Below are 19,302 nucleotides of genomic sequence, written 5' to 3' on the forward strand. Positions count from 1 at the left end.
GAAAGAGCAGGCTGTATGAATTATACACACGCGCGCACTCACATGCATACTCACACATACACACACAACAGTGGCTGGTCATGTGACTTGTGCAGTCTGAGTTAACCTGAGGTCGGGGGGGTTGTCGGAATGTTCATGTTTTTGCAAAACTCCCAACAGCATGAAAGGAAAGAGAGAGAGAGAGAGAGAGAGAGAGAGAGAGAGAAAGAGAGGGAGGGAGTTGGAACATAACAGAAGAGGCTGTAAAGAAATGCCAGGGAGACCCTCCGCCAACAGCATGGACACACCCCTCAGGAGCACCCTCTGGCCTACTTTCAGCCAACAACCCTGCCCACTCCCCACCCTCTCATTCTTTTAGGTCCCCCAATGCATGAGGTGGTCTGATCCAATGAGAGCAGGAAAACTCACAACTGATCCTGACCACCGTCCAACAGGCTCAACCTTTGAGCATCAGACATATAGAATGGCACATACAGCACATATGGAATGACATGGCTGATCTGGACATCTAAGACTCTTTCACATCTCTTCTCACCAATAACTTCCTCTTGTTTATTTCCATATCATGCTTTTTTTATGTTCTCATGCTTTCATTGGACAAGAAGAACATTGTGACATCACTAAGTTGGGGGACGGGCTAAGGACATAGGGGAGGGGAGGCTCAAAAGTGCTTTGGTCACTTTTAATCAGAAAGTTAGAGCGACTGCAAGAGGAAATTTCACAATAATGGAGGAAAAAAACTGTGAATTACAAAAACACATTTGTAATGTGGGTGTGGTGTGTAAACTGTGAAACAGCATGTTTCTCACAACACTAAAGGGTCATTTTCATACAGTTAACCTCCAGTCCCAGGAAATGTAGAAATTAGGCTGATAAAAAAGCTGAACGCTTCAATGTGGCACAAAATCTGCCATTAACACCAACCTAGCTGCTGTGCCTTCTTTAAGGGAGGGTGTAGTACAGCTGATGAGAAACAGAAAACTAGTTTTGTCTTGTATTACCACGCAAAAAAAAAAAAAAAAAAAAAAAACACTTCAGAAGAACTCCATTCTGGGCATTTAGACAAGACTACGGAAGGAGGGCAGCGCCAGAAATTCACAGGCCTTTTTCGATACAAGGTGTTCTGAGGCTGCACCCTGCTTCACTGGGGCCCAGGTGTGGCACACAGTGCTCTCCTTGCGTCAGTGTAGATGGTAGGGTATTTCAGAGAAACCTGAGGAGTCCCCATAAAATTGTAGGGCTGCTTTTTAAGAGCGGATAAACAATCCTGCGCTTTTCTTTTAGGCGTCACACATAACACAATGGATCGCATTCTCTGACTACCGGTTAATCAATACCTGTCCAGCAGGGAGAGGGTGAGAGGAGACATGAAACAAAAGGCTGGGTCTGGAATGTAGCGTCGCCAGAGGGATCTCTCCCCCGTCGTCCCAGCGCCACCCTGAAACCTAAATGGAATGTCTGGGAGTGTGACTCCCGGGGGGGGGGATCGGCGTGTAGTGCTGCTGGGGGAAAGGCTCTCAGCTGAAAGGCTGAAACCTCTCTAACCCCGGTGTCTAGACACAGTGAGCACACAGGTGTCCTAAAGGGAACATCTGTAACGTTCACTGCAGCAGGACTGCCAGGGGAGCAGCCAAGCCCTGACAGGGGCAGTCCATCTGTGAACGAGCGTAGACGGCTGAAGAGACCGTTAGCGACAGAGCGTCAGCACTAGCAGAGGGTTTGGGCATGGGGCACCATAACAATGCCCAATGCTGTGCCTCCCTCCCCGTGCACACCTCCTGCTGTGATTTTACTCCCCTTTTTGGCGGGATAGCCTCCAATACTGGCCTGATTTAACGCATGGCACATCTATTTAAAACACATTTATATTACATTACATTAAAATATAAGATTAATGCACTTTTAAAATACAACTTTTAAAAGAATGGATCAGACATATATGCTCAGGCAATACATTAAACAAACACAAATCTCTTCCAGTTGGGAAAAGTTAAGAGCTGATTGGATACATAGGACTAAACTTATTAAATTAAACAACCTCCTCTTCTACAGAGGTCCCAAGGGGAACCCCATAACCTTTATGAAGGGGTTACAAAATGGGGTAGGACAAAATAAATCAGTCAATCAAATGCCCAGACCCAATGTGCCACTTGGTAAGAAAAGAGCTCACTTGACCATTAATTTGGACCCTTCTCCAGGCTGACCTGGCGTCAATGTCACCTTCAGAGGGACATTCGCACAGTACAACCAGCTTGTGCAGGAACGGCACACAGCACTGGAAACAGGAAAAACAGTTTGGCTTGTTTTGTAAACTCCTTCGCCAGGAGAGAGCTCATATATATATATATATATATATATATATATATATATATATATATATATATATGCGCACACAGATTTTATGATGGGCAAGGTTGACCTTCTGTGTGACCTCAGGGGGGGACTTTGCAATAGGCCACACCCTGATGAGAAAAAATCCTATCAGGCAAACCCCCCCCCCAGGACCACAGCTGGATAAGTACTTTGGCAGCCAGGAGACTCAGATTACCAACTGTTCTTCACTCAAGACTTATGGCCTTCAATTTTCAATAATACACAAGTGAGATTCAACCAACATTAAGGACAAAAATATATATAACTTGAATACAATAGCAAGCGCTTCTTGGAAAGTAAATGGAAGCAATTACCTTAAACCTATGCATAATTAATACACAAAAAACAAAAGTCAACTTCTAACACAGAAGATGATTCCTTTTGATATTAAAGTGGACAGTTTTCAATCAGTGAAGACACCATTTTCTTTGGTTTAGCTGAACACCTTCACAGAACGTGACAGGAAGAGCTGCCAGATGGCAGACGATCCGCCCGCACCCTGGACAGAAGGACGGACGGACAAGGCACAGGGCTTCCCAGCATGCAATACTTGCAATACTTAATTTAGAAAAGTCTTCAAAGCGAGACCGAGACCGAGCCCGCTGCCTTATTTTACCACTCTGTCCATCAGGGGGCGCCCTCGAACACTGCGTCCTCCAGGCGGGACCGTTTCCCATACGGCGAGTCCAGGAAGTTCTCCTTGTCCTCGCAGTCCTCCGGCGGGACCGCCCACTTTCCCATGCTCCTCTCCCGCTGTGGGCGGAACACAGGGGGGTCTGTCTCTGGGCCCAGCTGCCACAGCCAGGGGTGGGACAGGCAGTCAGCTGCACTGGGCCGGTCCCTGTGTGGGCAAGAGGACACTCAGAGCTGGAAGTCCCTGCCATGCACATTCACACACACATACGGAAATTCATATGACATTCTGCACTAAGCCCCACAGTGCACATACACACGGAATTACATATGAACACATCTTGCCCTATCGATCCTACTACGTAAGTGGGGATGTCAGCGATTAACCATTTCACCAGATGACCACTTTCTTAATCATTGTGCAGTGCTGGTGTAGTCGTAGGAGCACATTTTACAAGAGAGTCACTCTATCAGGTCTACCGATGCCTCGCACACAATGGTCCCAGATTCAGGTTGCTACCAAATATTACTTGACAACTGATATAAATAAATCTGAAATTTACGCTCTGTATTCCAAGTGGTTTTTGAGATGGGGTGTCAAATTCAGCTGTAAAATTGCAGTTCAGATTCAGCTCAAGAAAATCTGAGTGAGTGTGAGCCATCCCCCTTCCCAAAAAAAAGAAAAGTATTGGCAGCTTTGGGATGGAAGGACCCGCTGTTGATCCTGGATGTGGGACGGCTATGTGTGCCAGCTGCAGCCTCGGTCCTGAAAGGCCCTGGTGTCTGTAAGCTTTTCTCACACCGCACGACGGGGCCGCCTGGCTCAGCCAATCCCCACCGCCCGCGCCGGCTCCTCTTCCTGTCCCCGGCTCCAGCGGGGCGCTGGCAGGGCGAGGGGAGCTGGAAAATCTTGCTGGATCGCGCTTCGCGGATTTCTGCTGACTGGCTCGATGTCAGGCAGCGCCAGGAGTCTGCGGCTGTGCCGTGCGTTCCATCCCATAATTACGGTCTGTAGCAGTACTGTTCAGACCACTCGTTCCAGCCGGGAAAGCTGGAGCGGGAGGGAGCCCTCCGTGACCGGCGCTGGAAACTCTGACGAACAGCGGACGCGCTGTCATCATTACGGTTCACCGGGCAGACACCCTCACCCCAGCAACCTGCGATACCTGCACATTACAGCTCATTAATACCGCTGTGTATTCATTGCAATGCTACGAGTGCCTCTCCAGAACTGGAAGAAAATAAGAAGATCTGCTATGAAAGCAATAATGAGCAAACACATAAATCACTCAGGAAGGCCGCGCTTCATACTGTACTGTGGCGACAGCTGGATAAATTCACAGCGCATGCAGATCAAGAATCCACAAGCGTGGTGCCTTGCCAGAACAAAGAGATGATTCTTGTTACGGATACTGTGAAGTGCGTGCTTCATACTACTGTAGGAAGCCCATCAGTCACACTGGGGGGGGGGTTGCGGGGTTTGGTTCCCAGGTGTGGCACAGCCGCCGTGCCCTCGATCATCTGACTCTACACTGCTCTGGCAGATATGCAGCTGTGTAAATGGATGCTATGTAAAAGAAATGCGAGGTATGCACGTTGCCCTGGACACAAGCGTCTGCTGAGCGAATAAATATTGCCCCGCAGTGCACCGGTGAGCTCAGCTGCTGGGAATCTGGGAGCGCCACCTCCTCGCAACAACAGCCGCCATCCTTGCGCCGCTTACATAAGCCTCCCGCGGTGTGACAGCCCTTGTTCGGCATGTCCGCGCCCGTCCCGCCTGCGTCTGTCTCAGGGGGCTGGGCACCTATCCTGACTGTGTTTATCCCAAAAACTCGGCCTGCCTGCCAGGACTCCACGTTTGTTTACGATCACGTGAAGCTCCTTTACCGGTAACGGCAATCAAAATGATTACTCAGTCCACTGCGGCCAATCAAAAAGTGCTGAACTGCATTTAATTGGGAGTTTCACCTACTTTAGCAGGGTGAGACATGCCTGTATTCATTTGATGTCTGAAACTGAATCACAATCGAGCTCTCAGAATGGATCAGCAGTCTAGACTCACTTTTAGCTGTGTATCCGCCTGCATGTCTTTACACAGTGCTCAGTTTCTCCTCACAAGCCTGACTGGGCTGACCTAAAACGGTCTTATCTGCAGCTGCGCACTGCTGAAGACGTTTCACGTACGAGGTCCAGCAAAGCAGACGCTTCAGAAATTAGCTGTCAGGTCAAAGGTACGTCTGACTCGACAATGGCATTGAACAGTGTTGTGATAAGAAAGCAATCGCATCTTGAAAGCAAATGCTGGTGATGAAATTAAATGCTTGTCTACCAGCCCTAAGCATATCATCTACTTAATGCTCAAAGACTGCTCATGCGCAACTGTATTTTACAACCATACACGTTCCAGGGAGTTCTCACACAACGTACAGAGGTACATCAACTGTTCCTCCCACAGGGCCACAGTGAAGCATGCTAGGAGACAGTCAGAGCAGAGATGCCATTGTCTCCTCACAGGCAGTGCAGTGCCTACACCAATCTGTCTGAAACTTTGTATTGTGCTCACAAGGAGAGGTAGTAGATTGGGTCCAATTTGGTGTCGCCCAAAGGTAAATAGCTACTGTTGCTATAGTCACTGCACTTCCCCTATGCACTGTAAATAGCAAACATGCTCTCTTGTTTCGTGTCAGCAACTCCTTAAAAGGTGACATTTTATAAGCTGAAAAACTTGCTTTGCATGTGGTAGTGCGATCACCTGTTTCCGCAGGGGTACAGTAATGCTCAAACTCTCCCTCAGTAGAAGCAGAAAAATATATAATTTTACATACAAGTTCCACAAACTCCCAGACAAGTCAGTGTGCACAACCTGCAATGTCCAAGACAATGCAGAAATACAGACTGGCAGCACAGCAATGCATGATGGGAGATCACCTGACACAGCTGGTTTGATGCTCAACTAATATACACTGAAGTTAACTGGACTGGATTCTACAGAGGCTCACTGTCCTTTCCTTGTTCCAGTGTTATTAATAAGTTTTTTTTATTCTTCTGTAAAGGGTGAAACAGTTTCTGTATTTTGACTGTTATTCACAGTGACAGTTTACAGTGATGAAACAGAACGGCCTGCTGGGACAGGCAGGGATGCTTCACTCACTCGGGCGCCTTGACGAGCAGCTTGCGGATGAAGTCGACAGCCAGCTCGGACACCTGGGAGAAGGCGTCACGGCAGTAATCCACGTTGACCTGGGACACATTCAGGAAGGTCTCCTGTTTGTCCTCTCCCACAAAGGGTGACTCCCCGGCCACCAGCATGTAGGCGATCACCCCCACACTCCTGCACACACACACACACACACATAAACAGTTAACACAGGGATATGACCTGCGCGCGCACACACACGTGCGTGAGTGTGTGGTGGAACACAATGTGCGCGCACACACTCACACAGACACACATACACACACACACACACAGGCCTACACATACACACACACAGGCCTACACATACACACACACAGGCCTACACACACACACACACACACACACACACACACACACACACACACACTCACAGACACACACACACACTCACACACCATTGTTGATATCTGGCTCCTGGTCAATTTAGTGGCGCAACCTACAACCCACTCACTCTCCCAAAGTGTCAATAAGCGGGCACGGGAAGAGGTGCCAATACATCTGGTTGCCAGTTAACGTAGGTGTATGATCTGCACTCACTCTCACTCTCTCACTCTCTCACACACACACACACACACACACACACACAAACATACAGTTAACACACACCTTCTGACACACATGTGACTGGCACGTACACACTCTCCCTGCCAAACGTTTGCGCACACACCCACAGCCCGTGACAGGACATGTTTCTCACAGATGGAGGCCTCTCACAGCACTGCACACTCATCTGTTTGGCTGAGAGCAACGTGACTGGACAGCATGGCCTGGGGACTCACCATAGGTCCGTCGCTGTGGTAATGGGCTCATAGTTCAGGATCTCGGGGGCTGCAATAAAGGGGAAGATTATGCAGTGTCACACAGCAGCACATTTTGCAATGCACTTCCTCTTCCTTTTCCGATGGGTACTTCCTCTTTCCCCAACAGGGCACGGAAACAAGGGCTGCTGCTGACTTGAGAACGCACATAATCACTCACTCAATCAAACAATCAATCCTGTAATCAATCCGTCATTCGTGCTCTCAATCAATCAATCCGGCAATCACTCTCTCAATCAATCAATCAATCAATCAATCAACCCCGCAATCAGTCAGTCAGTCAGTAGGTCAGTGTACCAGTCAGTAAGTCGGTCAGTCAGTCAGTCAGTCAGCCAACAATCAATCAATCACTGCCAGTGAAACACAGGCTCCATTTGTTCTGAAGAACCAACAAAGACAGTAAAGCCCACTCTAAGAGCGAGCCTTTCTGTATAAAGCATGAGCTATTTCCACTCCTTTGGCACAGCCTTCTGCAAAGCCTTCCTATGCGCCAGACACAGATGTCCTCATTGTCTGTGCAGGCCGTTGGGAGCCACTGAGGAGAGGTGTGGAATTTGGCGTGTACAGGCGACACCGGAGCGGGGCGATGCCGGAGCGGAGCAACGCAGGAGCCTTACCCACGTACTCAGGCGTGCCCAGGATCTCCCTCAGCTCTCCCGCCGTGCCCAGCTTGCGCGCCAGCCCGAAGTCCACGATCTTGATGTCACCCAGCGGGGACAGGCTGGTGAGGAGGATGTTCTGAGGCTGTGAGAGAGGGGCGAGGGACGCTGTCATGGTAACCCTGTAAGGGAATTCTGGTCCCCTCCCTACCGCAGCCCGTAGTGCCTCACTGACGGGGTGTACAGGGGGTCAGCCACGTGTTCAGGAGTGTTCAGGAATACACGGGTGTGGAGGACAGTGTTCAGAGTACATACGTGTGCGTGTACAGGTGTGTATAAGTGTGTTCAGAAGCAGACAGGTGTGTGTACAGGTCTGAAGAGGCACGTTTAGGAACAGACAGGTGTATGTGTGCAGGTGTGAGGAGGCGTGTTCAGGAGCATACAGGTGTGAGGAGGAGTGTTCAGGAGCAGACAGGTGTGTGTGTGTGCAGGTGTGAGGAGGCTTGGCAGCTGACCTTGAGGTCCAGGTGCACCACACTGCTCTGGTGCAGCAGGTGAACGCCTTCCAGCATCTGGCGGATCAGACGGGTAATCTGTCGCTCTGGCAACGGCTCCTCCGAGACGCAGTGATCGAATATCTCTCCCCCTGCCGCACTGAAACACACACACACGCGTGCAAACAGCGTCACTGTGAGGTACTCAAACCCAGGCTAACCAGAGAAGATCAGAGCAGGAAACACCTGCTCACAGGTATAAACTCTGACATGGGACGGTTCTTTCAGTTTTTGCTACAGCTGAGCAGAGCAAAAAGTGTAATCTGAACTGGATGAGGGTGCCAGCCTCGCAGACGAACCGGTTCAGTGACCTTGTGGTTAGTGTCAGCACCACCGCAGAGTGTTTTCAGCTCTGTTCTCAGACTGCTCACTCCAGAGACGTTAAAACTGGTAACCGCCTGCCTGGCACTATGTGTTATGATTCCAAGCCGGATTGTGGGTAACGGCCTAGTGACAGACTGGCATCACGTCTAGGGGCATTCATACGTCAGCACCTGGGCACCACATAAAATCAGGTTAAGCTCTGACCCTGCCAGCCACAAATCTGGTCCTTGCTTTGCTTTGCAGATTAACGATCCATAACCAAACTATAAATTCTGCAGTTACAGTGGGTCTCCGTCTTAAGTTTCGAACAACATTTGACTGCATTTGAATGGGATTGGTCAAGATCAGGACTATATGTACATACATTTTCCTGCATCTCCTTCCTGATCTGCTCAAAGCCCACATGCCCTTATTGAGGCCAAGGCCGTAAACAGCGGATTAAGACTTCATAACTCTGACCCAGAATAAACATCTTGCCCGCTTTTATTCACCGAACCGCCCTGAACACACAGGCCGGGCGGCTGGGGCAGGAAAGAGGGAGAGAAGGGAACCGGATTTAAGAGAGAAGGGAGGGAAAGAAAGACAGAGAGAGGTGGTGAGAAAGAAAGAGAGAGAGAGTGAGAGAGAGAGGCTCGGTGCTGAAGCCCTCGCAGGTCACAGGAGATTATCAAGCACAGATCAGTTGTCAGAGCCGTGAGGGCGCAGAGGCAGTTCAAAGAATCAGGGATATACCGAGATCTTTCTCTTTATCTGTGCGTATACACGCACAGTGGCGTTTCTGGTGAACCCAGCACTGGTTTCTGCCCAACTGGTTTGCTTCAAATATTTCTCTACTTGTAGTTGTGGTTGTTTAATTGCTTCTGGCACGTACACTCGATAAAACCGCAGCCTCACGGAAATGAGAGCAAAGGGACTATGAGCACATGCATGCAGGCCAAATACAGGGTGGAATAGGTGACATTAGCATTTCCTTTGAGATTATTAGCCCACCTTTATCCAGGTCCTTTTTTATCGCACGCTGCTAAATTTGCTTTCACTTGTACGCACGTTACTCATTAACTGTTACAACAGCAGCTGCCTGCCAGAGATTTGAACCCACACCCTACTGGCTGTGAGCCCACGGCATTCTGCCCTCTCTGATCCTCTTTAAAGTTGGTGGGAGGGTTACTCCTCTCCCTGCTCCCTCTCTCTCCCTCTCTCTATCCCTGTGTTTAAAGTCCAGCTAATCACAGACACAGATTGCACCCCCTCCTGAACGAGCCTGCCCAGCTGCCTGTGACATCATAATGACCACGTTGATCTAGAGTGGACAGTGCTGCCACAGATATTCTATTTGCTGAACAGATGTTCGGCTCTGTGTACTCAACACTGGATATTCTGTCTGTCATTGTTGAAGCTTAAGTGTTGATTTACAGACAGAACTTTCATAGGTAGCAGTGGATCAACGCAGGATCTGTGGTCATCAATCAGAGACTCTTGTAGTCAGATGTGTGGAGAATGGAAAGGAACACGGGTCTAAAGATCTGGTCATTAAATAGAACTTCTCTGCCCTTGCTCTTCCTGACTGGGCCCAAGCTCTCAGGAGTGGCTGCTTTGCTGGGTGGACTTTGCTCCCGGGGTGCGTGTGAGAGCCTGCTTCTAAAGGAGTGTTCAAGAACATCTCTGGGCGTGTAAGTGAACCTGAACCAGCTTGTCCCAATTACTCCTAACAGTCATCTCGTGTCCCTGAAAACCTGAATCTTTTCACCATGTCTTCAGCTTATCTGTGCGTACTTTTTGAAGCCATTTTTGTTCTCCAATCTAAAAACATTTTAGCATCATTTATTTGCCTAACAGGTGGCCTTATCAGAGGGACTTACAATGCTAGGATTTCTACATATTAAACATTTACATAACTGGATATTTACAGAAGCGATTCAGGTTAAGTGTCTTGCCTAAGGTCACACGTCATAGCTGTGTCCCACCTTGAACCTGCATCAGCAACCTTTGGCTAACAAGCCCATTTCCTGGAGCAGAACATCACACTGTGTCCACTGAAAGGAGGATATCCCCACCCCTGCCCCGCCCCTTACCCCACCCCCCACACAGGCCAGCCACTTACTACTCCAGCAGCAGGACGATGTCGTGGTCGGTCTCGAACGCAGCGTGCAGATTGACCACCCGCGGGTTGTTGCGGGCGGCCTCCAGCACTGCCATCTCGTGCACGATCTCCGCCCGGCAGTCCCGTCCGCGCCGCCGCTTCCGCAGGAACTTGGCGGCAAACTCCTTCCCGGTGGCCTTCTCCACGCACTTCTTCACCACTGCGAACTTTCCCCTGAGAGAGGGAGAGAGAGACACAGGGGTTTTAACTCTCTTCAGCCCTCTTCAATATCACATTCATTCCACTAGTAAATGCAGGCAGAGAGGGCGTGTTCCACTGCACACACATTGAAGCATTTTTCACATAATTACATTGCACTTAGCAGACCCTCTTATCCAGAGCAACTTACAGTTTTATCCATTTATACAGCTGGATATTTCACTGAGGCAATTGTGAGTTAAGTGCCTTAAGGGTACAGCAGCAGTTCCCCAGCAGGGAATTGAACCAGTAACCTTTAGCTTACAAGCCCTGCTCCTTACCACCTTGCCACACTGCTGCCCACATGCCCACATTGACTCATCTTTAACCGTCAGGTGCACAGACACAGATTTAGGCCTGAGGCAAAGGCAGATATGGTCAGGCATTCAGGAGTGGGTCATGACCAGAGGGAAGGCCGCGTTCTGATTACGCCCAAGGGCTCCGCCTCATTAGCGAGGACCATGGAGCTCTCACAGTGGCCAACGGTGCACGGAACACAGAGTCTAGGGGCACGGAAGAGTTGTCTAGTGGTGACGATGACACACACACCCATCAGCTGACTGCACTCACAGAGCACCAGCCAGCAGCCACTCACATATAGGCCCTCAGGGACAGTGCTGTGTAATACACCTGATCGTCCATGCCTCACACTGAGATAAGTATGTGAAGACCAGGCCTCACAGCAAGGGAGAGGACTGCTTTCCTACCCTCTGCTCCCTGATGTGATGAAAGATGCCTCCTGGCCATGAGCAGGTGAAACAGCCTCTGATTTTGATTGCTCAGATCTTGCACATACACTATATGAACAAAAGTATTCGGCCACACCTGTTTTTCAGGGTTTGGGCTAGGCCCCTTATCTCCAGTGAAGGGCAAACTTAATGCTTCAGCATACCAAGACATTTTGGACAATGCTATGCTTCCAACTTTGTGGCAACAGTTTGGGGAAGGCCCTTTTCTATTCCAACATGACCGTGCCCCAGTGCACAAAGCAAGGACTATAAAGACATGGTTTGATGAGCTCAGTGTGGAAGAACTTGACTGGCCCGCACAGAGCCCTGACCTCAACCCCATCGAGCACCTTTGCAATGAACTGGAACGGAGATTGCGAGCCAGGCCTTCTCGTCCAACATCAGTGCCTGACCTCATAAATGCTCTACAGAATGAATGGGCACAAATTCCCACAGAAACACTCCAAAATCTTGTGGAAAGCCTTCCAAGAAGAGTGGAAGCTGTTATAGCTGCAAAAGGGGGACCAACTCCATATTAAAGTATATGTCTTTGAATGTCATTACAATTTAATGGTCAGGCGTCCGAATACTTTTGTCCATATAGTGTATATTATCTCACTTAAGAGCACGGTCAGGCCCACTGCAGGGCTGGGAGGCGCATGTGACTTTGTCACACTGTGAGTATGACAGCGGGGGAGGACAGCATGTGCCAGGGAAGCTGACGGACAGCCCCTGGTGATTTCTGCACACACGCTCCTTTTTCACTTTCGCTTGGTCATAATTATGTCACATTATGTGTGATGGGGAACTTTTAAAAAGTCATACATGCCTGTCATTCCTAAACTTGGCAAGACAAAAAATCCCTGGTGTTTTCTCAGTGCCAAAACTCAGAGGCTGTGGCTAGTAGCACAGACTTAGCCATAATCACAGAGCACACACACATTCACACAGATAACCAGAGTTTCCTGTGCAAAAAAACCCCCAAATCAACAGTGTGAAGAACAGCAAAGTGTATGCACCATTAAAGTTCTGCTGTAAATGGAAGACCAGCAAACATACGCACACTCACATTCACATTCACTCTCTCTCTCACACACACACACACACAGTTCCTATTTTCAGCTTCAAATGCGTAAGGCCCACCACCGTCTCCAGAACACTCAGACTCTGACGCCAACTCTATGTCTTGACTCACTGAGCTCTGTGGCTCAACAGCCACCACACACACCTGCCAGAAAATCCAGTCTGCGCCTGCTGTAACCACACAGGGAACACATACACAATGGATGGACAGACAGACACACAGAGGTTGAGCCCTCCCTCCTCAACCACACTGCCTCCGCAGCAGAGCATTGAGCAGGGGCTCCTGACCCCAACCCATTGCCAACAGTCACCTCCAGGAGGACCCGTCAAGTGCAACTCAAACCGATTCTGTGCCGCGGTTTGTTTGGTGACCCACACCAGACCACCCATACTCAAAAAGGCCTGCGAGACAGACAGGCTGGCACAGAAGTACAGTACATAACACTATGGTCCAAATGATCCACGAAGCCACTAAACATTAGTGTTCCTGAGTCTATGTTTTATAAGGCCATTCTAAAAGGAGTTTTATTCCAGCTACTAAGAATGCCCCCATAGAACTGTAAGAGTATGCTGGGATTGGCGGAGAGAATGAGAAATTGCAAGGAGTAGCATCGTAACTGTATGTGGCTGTGTTATTGTGACACTGTAAATCAAATGTGAACTGGATTTGCTCTTTAACAACAACAAATTTGAACACTGGAGCGGAGACTTCCATTCTGGGAAGGGAGGAAATGCTTGTGAAAAGAGTCCTTCTGCAGTACTATGGTACAACACACAAACACATGCATATATGCACAGATACAGACTCACGCATGCACATTCATGCACACACGCATACACATATGCATGCAAGGAACACAGATCCACAAATATATATGGAAAAAAAACACACAAGCGCACACAGAAAACACAAAAAGGACACAGACATACGTGCACACGTGACACAATGTACACATGCACATGCACATACACAAATGCATATGCACACAGGCTTTACAAACACAACACACACACACACACACACACACACACACACACAGAAAAAGGAACTTGAGAGTAGGCCAAACACAGTGGCAGGTTCCTGTTTCTCAGAGCACTGCTGGGCTTGAAGGCTATTTACTCATATGATGGCTTCCTTCCTCTTACTGCAGAAACACTGCAGGGGTCTGTGTGTGTGTTTGTTCCTTTTTATTTCAGCGCTGGCACAATGCCACCATGCTCGGTCACTGTAGCCAGCTGTCTGGGGGGGTGAGGGTGCTGAAGCACATGTCAAATGCCATCTTACAACGTGGAGACATACGCCATCCCTTTGGAAACCTAAACTGCGCGGTCCCATTGGGTGAAAAGTGATGATTTTTGAGTTAGGATCACGGTCGGATCAGCCTGAAAATCCATGTTTATTCAAATATAGCAATATTCGCATGTGCCAGCTTGTTGGCTTGGTGCCACAGTCTGCTCTGAGGGGCTGAGAGGAGGCCCCAGGCTCACTAATCTTAGCTCAGTTCCCTCTTCGGCCCCTCCAGAGGATCCCAGTCAAAGCGGAAGGAGATCCACATAGGGCGATCCACACAGCCTGGCAGTCACAGACAAATTCCCCATGACCGTCTCCTCTGCCATTTTCCTTTCAGGGGGAATTCAGGGCTTCGGTCACATTCGGGTCCCATGACCTAATACTGACCTGGGACACTTTCGACTTGCTGCCTCCTTAAAGCATTCAATCTCAGGTATTCTGTATGACCACATACAGACCACCTGTGTTCCTCCATCCTCTGTGCTGGAGGTTCCAGTGCTGAATGTAGGGCAAAACGAATTCTGCAATTCTGAGCAAACAGAGGATTTAACGAAATCTGTGGTTTGTCGTGGCATTCGGTATATCAACGAATCACTGCAAAATTCAATTCCGTTACATTACAACAATAACACAACAATTACAATAATGTAATAACACAATGTAAAATTCCATATGGGACATGATGCAAATATGACGTAAACCCCGAACGCCCTGACAGTCATATCTGTCCCACATTGGAGAAGTGAGAAGTGAAGCACAGGTCCGTGAGAAAACCCTCAGTAACAGCAGCAACAGCGTATACACGCATTCCTCTGTTGGCTATGAGATGTCCTGCTTCAGAACAGCCCTCATCAGGGATGCTCACCACAAGGCAGTGAATCAGAACATTTCCATCTCCAACACTGAGAGACAGAACTTTCCCTGTGGAATGGGTCGAGCTGACTCTCCAATCCACATATCAAACATCCATGGTCCATATCAAAATCTTCAGCAAAACACCAGCTTTTTCAGCCCTCACCATGGCGATTAATCACTGCTCTGGAGATTGGCACTCAGAAAATGCTCATTTCTGCGGGGACCTGACGATGACCATTATCTGCTAAGCACACTTGGTGCAGATATTTTAAAATTAAGATACAGTAATTACAGCAATCTCAACACACTCCAGATTGACCAGGAACAGCCCAGAGGGAAATACATGAATATTAAAAGCAATATAGGATAATACTGCAAGAAATGAGACCAAATATTCAAATGTACAACTGTGAGATCGCTAAACAATTACTTCAATTAGCAGTCTAATGGTTGGTTTTGAATTTTAAAAAAGAGCAAGAAAATTCAAGAGCTAACTTTTTCCTCATCAATGATCAGGAAGGAGAGCATGAGCACCCTGCATAAAATGAGATTTACTGATGGTTCATTTAATGATATTTTCCTGCCTGAAAGTGTGGTCAGTAAGTATAGAGTCTTTACAGTGAGTCACTACTTAGAGGGAAGTAGAGCTCCATTCAGTGCTTGAGAGGTAAAGAAAAAAAACAGTGGACTGATCTCCAGCCCAGTGGATCCCTACTGGCTGCTGATTCGCTCTGAGTGCAGGCCTGTGTGCGCTTTGCTCCCGCTGCCCAGCCGCACGGCACAGCGGCGGACCTGCAGGCTGACAGAAGCCAGGGAGGGGCTGGGCGGAGCGGGGCAGCCAGGTGATTGGGTCTCCTGCGCGGGCCCGCCCCTTGTGTCGACTCCCCCACCCCCCCATCCACCCTGCTGGAAACAAGACTCCCACGCTCCTGTCTGCCCTCTCTCCAACCGAAATGCTCTCCCTTTGACAATCCAGCACACAGTGCCAACCCCACGGAACGTGCGACGGCTCCGGTTACACTCTGCCTCCAACGACAGGTCTCAGATCAGCTCGCCCACCCCGAACACTAACCCCAACCATTTAAATGTCAAATTCTGATCTTGATCCAGGACCAGTTACTAAGGTAACTAGTAACTTGCACCATCCGTGCCGGAGCTGGAAAGACAGTGTTTCAGTGACTTAAAATGTTTTGTAAATACTTCCGCATGAGCTCATTCCAGATAGTATCAAATGCTTTCCATTTCAAAGGAAAGTTCCAGAAAGGTTTGCCAGTGCGCATGGTTATGCGTGTGAATTTTGGACCCAAACATGTACCTGTTAACATGATACAGGGGGTCAGAGTTTATCAGTCTGGAACCCACTTGGGTGTGTGCGTGCACACACACACACACACACACACACACACACACACACACCTCACCTCTTCGTGCCTTATTACAAAGGAAAAGCGATTTTTATCATTTTACAAGGTAATAAACAAATGCCATAAGCCATCCTAGTGATTCTTAGAAAGGAACTTCCCTTTGATGGCATCTCAAAATACATGACCACAGAGGTTTGTTTCGTACAGTCCTGTCTAGATGCTGTGCAGAGTTAATGTTGTGTGCCCTACCGGTTACAGGACAAGGTATTTGGCCAGCAGGTGAACACTACAAAAAAGAAACGTCTTCCTATTTACAGCAAAAGAAAATACAAAAATGAGCACGATCTTAGTTGCTCAGTGTCACACGCACCTCATATATACCCCCAAAAAGATTTGTTCTCTTGCATGCAGCACATCACTAACACCGTATTTTATGAATACAAGAGAATAGCCATATTTTAACCTGAAGTGCTTGTTTTTTTCTGTATTTGCATTCTCTGTAATCATTCTTCTTTAGGACTGATTCTTAAACAATGCTCAGAATTAGTTAGTTATTCATCATTTACACGTCAGAAAATGAGTTATGGTGAGATGAGTCACACACAGCTGTTATCACAGGTTTATTGCAAAAGTACAGTAAACCTACAAGACCCTTTTACAACAGTTATAACCCTTAAAATACACAATGCAAGCCTGACTCTTGAGAATGATCAGCCACTAAGAAATACATTGACACGGTATCCATTCTAGCTTGACAGACTGTACACAGCCCGGCTGACAAAGGCAAACATGACACTTAGCGCGGACTCACTGAGCTACATTAAAATCCACCTCCTTATCTAACACTCTCTGTCCGGATGAACTACATAGCCTACAGATAACATCTTATTCATACATGCAGCCCGATTTTCGCCTTGATCAGTGGCATCGCAGAACCGCAACCTTCTGGTACCTGTCCAGCAGTGGCACTTTATCATCTCCGCTATCACTGAGAGGGTCAAATGAGCCCGCCTTTTTAAAAGGCGAAAAACACAAGCAGACCAGAAATCCCACCGTAAATACACTGTGACCCATATTCCAAAACCCTCCTGACTTGAACAGGACTCCAAGACCTCCTGCATCTCAGAGCCCCGCCGCCTCACAGAAACTTCTAGTGGAGAAGGACTGAAGAGTGTGAGGGGTGAGACACAGGACTGTGACATAATTTGACATAATCTGTCGTAGCAATAAAGTAAAACAGCTAGGCATTTGAATTTGCATTTGGAAATGATCATCTGTATCAGGTTATAATTTCCATAGCGTCCCTATGAACCGTGGCAAAAGATGTTTTGTTTTAAGTCGGTGGCTAATAGGAATACCTATCAAATAAAATCGAAATGCAGTTAGTCCAGTTGGAAATTGTGAACAGGCAATATACTGAGACATGCAGTAGGAGATGGACGGACACTACACAAAATAACTTTGTATGATAAATGTCTCACCTGCCCAGTTCGCTGGTGATCTCGTACAAGCTGTCCAGGGGCTCGGTCCTTATTGGGGTCTGAATTTCCCCGAAAAGCCCCGTGGGGCAACTGCGGCTATCCAACCGCCTCCGGGACATCATCGCACCGGTGTGAGATCCAGCTATATAGCGAGCTGGCCCTTCTCTTAAGAGCAACTTAACGGGCTAATGTCAAGAGGCTAGCTAGTTCAGTACTACACACAAAGAGATTTGGACCAACCTGACTCGTAATTAGCAGCTAGTGTTGTTTTCCCCGGTGAACCGTTGCACTTCTGCCGTTTTGCTTGCTATACTGGTAATAAGGACGACACGTAACCAACTAGGTGTCCACCTAGATATTTTCCTCCACTTATCTAGCTAACTGGCTATTCTACCTAGCTGGCTCAACAGACGTCCAACGTCAGATAGCTAGCTCGCTAGCCTCAAAAGTATCTCGCTAAAGTGGTTGCAGATTCACAAGAAATGTCAGTTTCCTGCAATCGCTGAAGTAGAATGGCAAAGTTTGTTTTGGCTTATCAAGATGAAACATCCTCTGTTCGCATGCCCAAAATGTCACTCCTCTCTCGGATGAAACTACACTTGATCAGACAAATTTAGATTAGCCAGCTAGCGAAGTCATACCGCCACCAGTTGCTCACGGTTTCCGTGCCAACTTGTCAGTTTTTTTTTCTTCCTCGAGTCGATTAAACTCACAGAGCAGAGTCTGAAAAGTTACGACCGAAAGTTATGAGCGATCTTCTCCCGGGCTGTGAGTTAGACAGATTGCGTGGAAAGCATCCGTACTCCAGTCGGTGGCCCCTTCGCTTCCCCGGGTCGATTTTCGTTTGAAAACTGGAGCTTGGGTGCCCGCATTACGTCACACTTTTCGGATTAATCCAATCAGAGCGTGACCGGTAGGGCTGGCTCCAAATCGAATGACGTAGCCAGCTTCACTCTTCTTCTGCTTTTTCATCGCAGCGCCGCCCAGTGTTTATAGTGTCAAATGACATCTAGAATGCCACTACAACAGGGTCGCAAAGTACCTGAGAGAAATTGCAAAAAAAATGATAGCCTAATTAGGGTAAGAGAATAAGGGAAATGAAAAAATTGAACAGAATACAGATGTCAAAGTATGATTAATCACTCTGCAAATGTCAAATTTAAAACATTACTAGGATGCAACTATTCTAATGAAGTGTTGAGATAAACTGATGCCTGATAATACTAATGTTATCTTTTTTATTATTTTCTCGACCTCCATTTTCCGGGGCCAGGGAATACGTTTACGTGTTTCCCAAATAGCCTGGGTTTTCTTTTCTTTTTTTTCCTATGGAAAATGCATTATATACAGTGCTTTGTGACAATCTTGATTGTAAGAATTCGCTATCACAAATTGATTTGATTGACTGATTTAATTGATGAAAGTATTTAAACAAAATCATGTTGTAAATTAAATATAGACTATTAAAATGCAATATGAAAAACAAGTCATCTTTTCTTTGGAGAACCTTTTTATACTGTTTAAACATAATGATATTATGCAATGTCATATTAATTACTAGTAATTTTACTAGCAGTTAAAAGATTACTGTCGAACCTCGAACATCTTATGACGGTGACGACACAGCCTTCGCCTCCAGTGCTTATTCTTATGTTGTCTGGT

At 47.6% G+C, this 19,302-nt stretch overlaps 1 protein-coding gene across 1 annotated transcript; it reads right to left on the reverse strand.

The window, feature by feature from the left end:
- Positions 1-173: 173 nt before the first annotated feature.
- Positions 174-18,489, reverse strand: stk17b (serine/threonine kinase 17b (apoptosis-inducing)). The gene is made up of 7 exons (XM_036540352.1): positions 17,641-18,489; positions 10,602-10,814; positions 8,138-8,276; positions 7,641-7,767; positions 6,985-7,033; positions 6,158-6,337; positions 174-3,214 (listed from the first exon to the last, which is right to left on the reverse strand). Exons 1-7 carry the CDS (start codon positions 17,760-17,762, stop codon positions 3,001-3,003), a joined length of 1,044 nt encoding a protein of 347 aa, XP_036396245.1. The 5' UTR covers positions 17,763-18,489; the 3' UTR covers positions 174-3,000.
- Between the last annotated feature and the right edge of the window lie 813 nt (positions 18,490-19,302).

Source organism: Megalops cyprinoides, chromosome 11 (assembly GCF_013368585.1).
Source record: "Megalops cyprinoides isolate fMegCyp1 chromosome 11, fMegCyp1.pri, whole genome shotgun sequence".
Lineage (NCBI taxonomy): Eukaryota > Metazoa > Chordata > Actinopteri > Elopiformes > Megalopidae > Megalops > Megalops cyprinoides.

Bases quoted from the DNA above. Each gene is read 5' to 3' on its own strand.
- stk17b (XM_036540352.1), bottom strand. From the start codon at position 17,762: ATGATGTCCCGGAGGCGGTTGGATAGCCGCAGTTGCCCCACGGGGCTT. The intron at 7,768-8,137 runs GTCAGCTGCCAA...CCTCTCTCACAG, and splicing joins TGGTGCACCTGGACCTCAAG to CCTCAGAACATCCTCCTCAC. The intron at 6,338-6,984 runs GTGAGTCCCCAG...GTGTGTGTGCAG, and splicing joins ACCACAGCGACGGACCTATG to GAGTGTGGGGGTGATCGCCT.